We start from the raw sequence: 8,373 nt of genomic DNA, 5'->3' as shown, positions 1-8,373 counted from the left end.
CGAAGCAAGTAACAAATTAATGATTCAAGCCATCAAATCGTAAGTAACTCAATTAGCAGGTTGATAAATAAAAGCGACTTGTCAAAATTTAGTCATTTTACACCTAGCCGGTCCCTTAGTTTTCCTTTTTATGTTGCTCACTACAACGATGCAGTACAGTTTTCCTTCCTCTGAATGAAAAGGTGAATTCATGTTGTTTCCGTCAAAAAGAAAACATAACCCTAAACTTTTAACCGAGAAGATTTTGAACATAGAATAAGCTCTTTATTTATTTATATAAGACGTAGTATGAAACGACGAGAAATCATCAAATGATCCACCCGGACCAAGGTGTACGAAGAGGAAGCTCCAAACGAGCGAGAGACAATTAAAGGCACGAGCTAGTCGGCATTATTCATGCGATAACAGGACGGGATCCGCCGTACATCCAAATTAATCACGCCGCCGGCGTGCAGCGACGCTCGCAGAAGTTGGTGATGCTGTCCGCGCACTGGAAGCCGCCGGTGGACCTGACACAGCTCTTGCAAGCCGAGTTGCACCCGGTCGGGGACACATCCTGGCACCTGCACTGCGGCGGTATGGATTTGGTGCACACGCCGCACTTGTCACAGCACGGCCACGGGCTCGCCCCTGCAGGCGGGCAGCAACCGATGTCAAAAAACTGCTAGAACTGATGATTTACTCGACGACGAGCAATTCACAAGAGATTTTGACACGGCGAAATGGATGAAGGAAAAAAAAGGAGTTCATCTTCCTTACCTTGGCCATGTGCGATGGGCAGGGCGGCAAGGACGGCGAGGACGGCGAACGCGACGAGCAGCACCTGAGGCCTCATGCTTGCAGGGATGGGACTGGATTTACTTAGAGGGAGGGAGCTCTTGTTTTGGCTTGGCTATCTGATGAGATGACATTACATACATGCCTTGTGTTAGTTATAGGAGAGCTGGCTGAGGCAGACGAGAGCAAAAGCCACTAGCCCTAGTTTTCTAAATAGTAAAAAGTCGTAAGGGAGGACTTATCAGTTTGTCCTCTCATGTCGATGTCAAAGTCGGGATTTGCAAATACTCGGCTGTGAATTTGTGATAAATTGAACAAGTGTAGAGAAGAACAAGGTCAAAACTAGAGGATGTGCCCTTGGTCCTTGTTTGCTGCTCAGAATATGTGGATGTGGATGGGAGAAGGGCACCCATCGCGTTCAAAAAATCTGACTATATATTCCAGCATTCATTCAAAAAATCTGACTATTAACCCGGTACGTGGAAAAGTGCGTGCGGCATCACAATATGGATGACAGGGAGGAAGATATCACGTAGTTGCTGTTCAAGACTACTCCATCCGTCTCGGTTTATAAGTCATTTTACGAAAATTAAATAATCCCAAAACACTAAGGCACAATGCATTAACTTTCGTCTCGTTTTTTATTTTTTGACTTAAATAAAGGAATCAATCAATAAAAAATATGAGACGTGTATGTTTTTAATGACTTGAGACTAACTAACACGACATGCAATGGTCAACTCATTGCATGCAATGGTATAAATTAGCTAGTTAACATTAATTTCTTTTATTTTCCTCTCCGTCTTGGTTGCGGTGCACAACCTAAGGCTGGCCATAGTGGAAGTAACATAGGTACTCCCCCGTCTCGTTTTATAAGTCATCTTATGAAAACCAAATAATGCCAAAACACTAAAGCACGATGCATTAACTTTCATCTTGTTTCTTGTTTTTTGACTTGAATAAAGGAATCAACCAATAAAAGACGTGTGTCATGTATGTTTTTAATGACTTGAGACTAACTAGCACAACATGCAGTGGTCAATTCATTGTATGCAATGGTATTAATTAACAGGTTAACATTATTTTTTCTTGTTTTCCTCTTCGTCTTGGTTGCGATGCACAACCTAAGATGACTTACAAACCGAGACGAAGGGAGTAGTATCATGTACTTGGAACTAGCAAACATGCTGATGTGGTAGACAATTAAAGTAGAGTGAGAGGATTAGAGTAATATACTTTCTCCGTCACGGTTTAGAAGGCACAATTAAACTTGCGTGCGTTTCCCAAATTGACAAGGTTTAAGGCACGAAAGCAATTACTCTTATTAATTAATACTAGTACTAGTCATGCATGGGTCCTCTCAATTTGCTGCTCACGCATTACTACTAGTATTTTCTCAGTTCATTAGGCGCATTTGCATCTACACCTGCTACATCTCACAACCAATCGATGATTACCTTGCTCCCAGAGATTTTCAAACGTGCCTTCGATGGAGGGAGTAGGTAGATACCGTAACATGTTAAATGCTATATGCTACTATGTTTCATGCATGTTAACAAATGAGGGCATCTATGATACTCTCTCCGTCTCGGTGCATTAGGCATCTTAGAAGGCGCAATGCAACCTAGGCACACAGAGATTGGATAGAAAAAGAAACTGAATTACAGAGGAAGCCAATCACATTATTCCTTTCTCAATTAAAAATGTGCTATTAATTAGGAGACCTCTTCAAAGTCAAAAAGAGTGCCGCATAAGTTACATGCATTGGTCCTTCAATTAATAGATGGAGTCTAATTAATATGCATGCAACTAGTACTATTGTAATGTGCCTTAGTGTTTTGAGATTATTTTATTTTAGTAAGATGCCTAATGCACTGAGACGGAGGGAGTACTAGTTTATAATACTATGCACTATGAATGTAGTATCATACAATAGTATCATATGCATGATACTGTTATATGATACTCTTCACTATGGCCAGTCCAAGATGACTTATAAACTAAGACGGAGGGAATACCAATTTGGGTTCCACATCAATTTGCGCGTCTAATTAAATATGCTTGACAAAATTTACATAGCATGACTTTCCCAGTTAAGTCACTGAATAATTTTTGCACAAATTGGGAACATCTTGTAGGGTAAAAGTGAGGTTAAATACATGGACCCCTTACTTTCATAGTGTGGGTTTTAGTTTTTCTTTGCGACGTGTCACTTGTGTATAGAGCCATGTGAAATCGCAAATAGTAAGTCCCAATTAAACAAACTAAATCATCTTCAAAAATATATAGTCCATTTCATGATAAGTTAATTATCTTGTGCGTGAACATAATATCGGAACTTTTAACAGCAAACTTACATTTTTTATAAAAGAAGAAAGATCCCCGGTCTCTGCATCTGGATGCAACTATTTTATTGACTATACATAAAAAACCTTACAAAGAAATACAATAGTAAGTTTGAAGCCACCATCTAGGCAACATTTATCGCTACTCCTATTCAGTTGATGAAGGCATGCTGATACTGCCGACCTAATACCAAACAGACCTGGCAGCAAAGCCTAATATCTAAGACCTGAGACCGCAAACAGGCTAACTTGGGTCCGACGCACTACCATAGGCCGCCGCCGCCAACTGCCACCAATCCATCTTCAGAGCTATGCTGACGTATCAACCTTGTCCGTTCTGGCTGTCGTTGATGCTGCCACGGCGCCAGACAACCCCACCGCCCTGCGCTCGTCTACCCAACCACATCCGTCATCGAGATCCAGCTTCACCTTGCCGCCAATACTCATCGTCGTCGACGCGATAGATACAACGCCGCTCCTCCTGCGAACCTATACAAAACTAGAGGCAAACGAGAGCAAAAGCGACTAGTCCTAGCGTTCTAAATAATAAAAAGTCGTAAGGGAGGACTTCTCCGTTTGTCCTGTCATGTCGATGACAACGTTTGGATTTGAACAAGTATAGAGAAGAACAAGTTCAAAACTAGAAGTTGTGCCCTTGGTCCTTATTTGCTGCTCAGAATATGTGGGTGTGGATGGGAGAAGGGCACCCATCGCGTTCAAAAAATCTGACTATTCGTTCCAGTATTCGTTCAAAAAGTCTGACTATTAACCGAGTACGTGGAAAAGTGTGTGCGACATCACAATATCAATGGCAGGGAGGAAGATATCACGTAGTTGCTGTTCAACTTCAAGATGGGTACGGCTGCGTATGCTGCACTAAGGAAGATGCATCATGAAGAGGCTCCTCAATTTCTTTGCACGCGTTCGATTCCTTATATTTCGTCCGTCTCAGTTTGCAAGTCCGGTACATATACCTAAATCATCGATTTAACCAACTTAATAAAAGACATATATATATAAAAATATCTTTAGAAACTTTAAATGTTTTATTTTCTAATGATATTTTTTATGTTAAATATTATATTTTATATAAATTAAATTGAGAGTCTAGATATACGTGCATGTCTTCTAAACTGTTACGGAGGAAGTACGAAAATTCAGGGTTAGCTTTGATGCGGCTTGTCCCAAGTAATGAAATACTCATCATGCTTTTCTCTATATTGTACGCGCGCATGCTGCATATGGAGGGTGTATTCTTCGGTTTGTATCTGATTTTATAAACAATAGCAAAAATATCTGTGCGTTGCAACGGAAAGTAAATATTTTAATTTTTTGAGTTATTTTTTAATTTTGATTCAGTTTTGATTTTGACTCGTCATATTAATGGTGTGCCTTACGATTATACTAACGAGGCGGACTTATAAATTAACTTTAAAAAGCATATATGTACTTCCTCCGTCACAGTTTAAAATGCATGCACGTGTACCTAGATCGTTAATTTGACTTATATGAAATATATTATTTAATATAAAAATATATAATTACAAAATAAAACATCTAAAGTTTCTAATGATATATTTCTTGTTATATATGTCTCTCATTAAGTTGATCAAATTGACAAATTAAGTATATGTGTCGGACTTATAAACTGAGACGGAGGGAGTATCACTTTCACATACACCGAATGGAACACAAATTAAGATCGTACTTATCGCTTCAATATTAACATTTATGACTATTACACAAATAGTTCGAACATTTTTAAAATAAATCATCATGTACTTATAATGTTCATGAATTTATAAGTGTATATGCATCACAAAATTGCTTATATATTCACTAAAAAAGATAGTATAGTCTGATGTTAAGTACGCATGGATTTTACAAAAATAAGGTACATACGTACAGTCCTAGATCGCGTAACATGTATAAAGAGAGAATTTCATGCAAATATAGCATTGCCAAGGACTATATATTTTTCCTTCCCTCGCTCCTTGCCAACCAACGCCGGTACGAAATAAAGATGTATCATGTATCATGTATTAAGTTGCACCCTAAATTGCATTTTAAAAATAATGAACATGCAAAATAACGCCATATTCAAATTCTACACATTTTTCTAATCAAATTTCATATAAAACATGTTAAAATTGGAGTTACAGTTTAAGAGATATGTTTATTTAAAAATATATATTAATTCTTAATAGATGCAGGATGATTAAACATATATTAGGGGGTTTTATGTAAAATTGAAAAAAAACGGTTCATAGTCACTTAAAAGAGGGACTGCGGGTTAGTTCGAATTAAATATAGATGGTTTTATATAAAACGTAAAAAAAGATTTGACCTAACTTACAGAAGGACTACAGGTTAATTACTTGAAAAGAGAAGGACTTTTTTATTAAAAAACGCCAGCAATACGAAAGCACTGTTTGCTTTATTGTTAGAATAGAGAGGTAGAAATAAGGATGTAGTTGAACGGCGATGATACCGTTGGTGTCAAGCCCGATCAAAAGCCACGCACACGCACGTCATATGCGTTTCACCATGGCTTCCACCAACGTGTTTCAAGACTACCAACTTGGGTTCCACATTTATTTGTGCGTCTAATTAAATATGCTTGACAATATTTGCATAGCATGACTGTCCCAGTTAAGTCACTGGATAAAATTTGCAGAAATTGGTGAACATCTTGTAGGGTAAAAGTGAGGTTAAACGTTCATAGTGTGGGTTTCAGTTTTTCTTTGCCACGTTTCACTTGTGCATAGAGGCATGTCAACTCGCATATAGTAACTGCCAATTAAACAAACTAAATCATCTTCAAAAATATATAGTCCATTTCATGACAAGTTATCTTGTGGGCGAACATAATACCGAAACTTTTAATAGCAAACCTATATTTTTTAGAAAAGAAGGAAAACTCTCGGCCTGTGCATGTGGGGATGCATGCATTTGTTTTATTAATTATTCGAAAAAGGACCTTAAAAATACAACAGTAAATTTAAGCCATCAACTAGACAACATGTATTGTTATTTCTATCCAGTTGATAAAGGAGTGTTGATAGTCCGAAACTAATACCAAACAAACCTCGCAGCCAAGCTTAACATCTAAGACCTGAGACACAACCAAACCACTTACGGGATATGAGATACACACCGGTCGGGCGCACTCTTAGAGGCCGCCACTATTAAATGCCACCAATCCATCTTCAGAGCTATACTGACGTATCAACCTTGCCCGGTCTAGCTACCATCGACGCCGTCACGTTGCCAGACAACCCCACCGCCCTGCGCTCGTCTATCCAACCACATTTGTCGTCGAGATCCAGCCGCACCATGCCGCCAATACTCATCGTCATCGACGCGGAAGATACAACGCTGCTCCTCCTGCCAACCTCCACACCGTCGCCGCTGCTGGAGCTACACGGAGCCCACCACCCATAGCACCTTTTCCCAACATAGAGTTTACAACACATAGGACGCCGCCACCGCCCAATCCAGTCTGAATTATGGACTTTCATCTGGAAGATGTTTCGAGGTGGATAGGAGGGACCTTAGCTTCACCTCAAGGAAGGGTATAACGATGTTTGATGGACGCCCCGATACCGGACCGGACCAGCCGACCAAAGTTTCCTCTCATCCCCCTCCTATTCCACCAAAAGTTCATCTACTCTGAATTCGGCAGGGAGCCAAGAATTGAAACCTACATAGATGAGATTTTCATGAGGCTCAAACCAACATGAAGTCGAGAAGAACATCCATAGTAGATATCGAGGCGCCGAATCCGCCGACCTGACGTGGCCAACGGAGAAGACCACCACCCTCGCCGTCCGAACGCGCCCAACATCAGATCGATATCCGATCTGAACCCGACGGCACCCGCAACCACCTAGCCGAGCCCACCACGTAGCCGTCACCATGCCGTGCGATGGGATCCCGCCGTCGTCGTCGCGCCGTGTACGACATCTGCCGGGGTAGCCCTCCCGCCGCATCCACTAGTGGGGACGGGGCCTTTAGCCCCGGCCCGTAAGGGGCTTTAGTCCCGGTTCACCAACCGGGACTAAAGGGGCGGGACTAAAGGCCTAACCTTTAGTCCCAGCCCTGTTACAAGCTGGGGCTAAAGGTGCTCCACGTGGGCGCCTTGTAGCGCCTCAGGGGCAGGCCCTTTAGTCCCGGTTCGTTACACGGATCGGGACTAAAGAGTTTCAGATTTTGCTTATTTTTGGGTTTTTTTTGAATGAAATTATTTTTGGGTTTTAGGGTTTTAGGGTTTATGTGTTCGGGAGATTAACGTGATGCCTCGTTTGGTGTTCGGGAATTAGTTTTCATATAATTTAAATAGAAATAATTATGCATATATATATAAGATTAACTTATCTTACAAGCGAGCATATATATACAATTATATGAAGATCTGAATTATCGGGACTAGAGCCCGTCTATTCGATTACATGGACGAACATCAGTAATGGCCCCTAGCTACACTAAATCGTCCTTTGTTATCTATAGCTTCCGTCCTCAGAAAGGTCGCAAGCTCCTCTGCAACAGCAATCGCGCGTTGCTCTGGTAGGACCTTCGTCCTCATGGCCGTGTACTATATAAGAAGAGGAGATGAATATGAATATCAATCATGATAACAAAGAATGACGGGTAAAAATAGAGGTGTGAATGTTCATTGCTTACGTCGAATCTGTGATCCTTGTGCTTAGAGGTAAACGTGCGAATGGTCTCGCAAACATAGTATCCGTATAGATGCGTTCCCCGTGGCTGCTGGTCGCACATTACGAGAATAGAATATATATAATCAAAATAATAATCTAGCATCATAAATGTATTGAAAATAGAAGTATATCATACTACTACTTACCTGAGCCGCTCTAAAGGTCAGCTTCTTAGGAAAGATACCGGGAGTCACGCACTTGAACCGCTTCCAAACCCTGCCCGACAAGGATAATGATTTGCTAAGTTTTTCATTAATTGATATATCATAAAATCATCGAAAGAGACCGATAGAGCGCAAGAATGATTGAAATTACCCTTGGAGCATGTCCTGCAGGCTTTGGAACTGTTCCAAGGGTCTCGATAATGGGTCGAAGGCATCAACTCTTCCCTTATCAATTTGAATGTCCAACAGAATCCAATGGAAGCTGCACATGTATATATATATATATATATATATATATGTGTGTGTGTGTGTGTGTGTGTGTGTGTGTGTGTGTGTGTGTGTGTGTGTGTGTGTGTGTGTGTGTGT

General features: G+C 40.7%; 1 protein-coding gene across 1 annotated transcript; it reads right to left on the bottom strand.

Moving 5' to 3' along the window:
- Positions 1-242: 242 nt before the first annotated feature.
- LOC123403686 (Bowman-Birk type trypsin inhibitor-like) lies at positions 243-919 on the bottom strand. The gene is made up of 2 exons (XM_045097600.1): positions 760-919; positions 243-630 (listed from the first exon to the last, which is right to left on the bottom strand). The coding sequence occupies exons 1-2, from the start codon at positions 833-835 to the stop codon at positions 437-439; spliced, it is 270 nt and encodes an 89-aa protein (XP_044953535.1). The 5' UTR covers positions 836-919; the 3' UTR covers positions 243-436.
- Between the last annotated feature and the right edge of the window lie 7,454 nt (positions 920-8,373).

The sequence above is a fragment of the Hordeum vulgare genome, chromosome 6H (genome assembly GCF_904849725.1).
Source record: "Hordeum vulgare subsp. vulgare chromosome 6H, MorexV3_pseudomolecules_assembly, whole genome shotgun sequence".
NCBI lineage: Eukaryota > Viridiplantae > Streptophyta > Magnoliopsida > Poales > Poaceae > Hordeum > Hordeum vulgare.
Note: the sequence above shows the minus strand (reverse complement) of the source record. Positions and strands in the feature narration are given on the sequence as shown.

Coding starts and splice junctions, on each gene's coding strand:
- LOC123403686 (XM_045097600.1), bottom strand. CDS start 835: ATGAGGCCTCAGGTGCTGCTCGTCGCGTTCGCCGTCCTCGCCGTCCTT. Junction 631..759: donor GCCCATCGCACATGGCCAAG/GTAAGGAAGATG, acceptor GCCCGCCTGCAG/GGGCGAGCCCGTGGCCGTGC.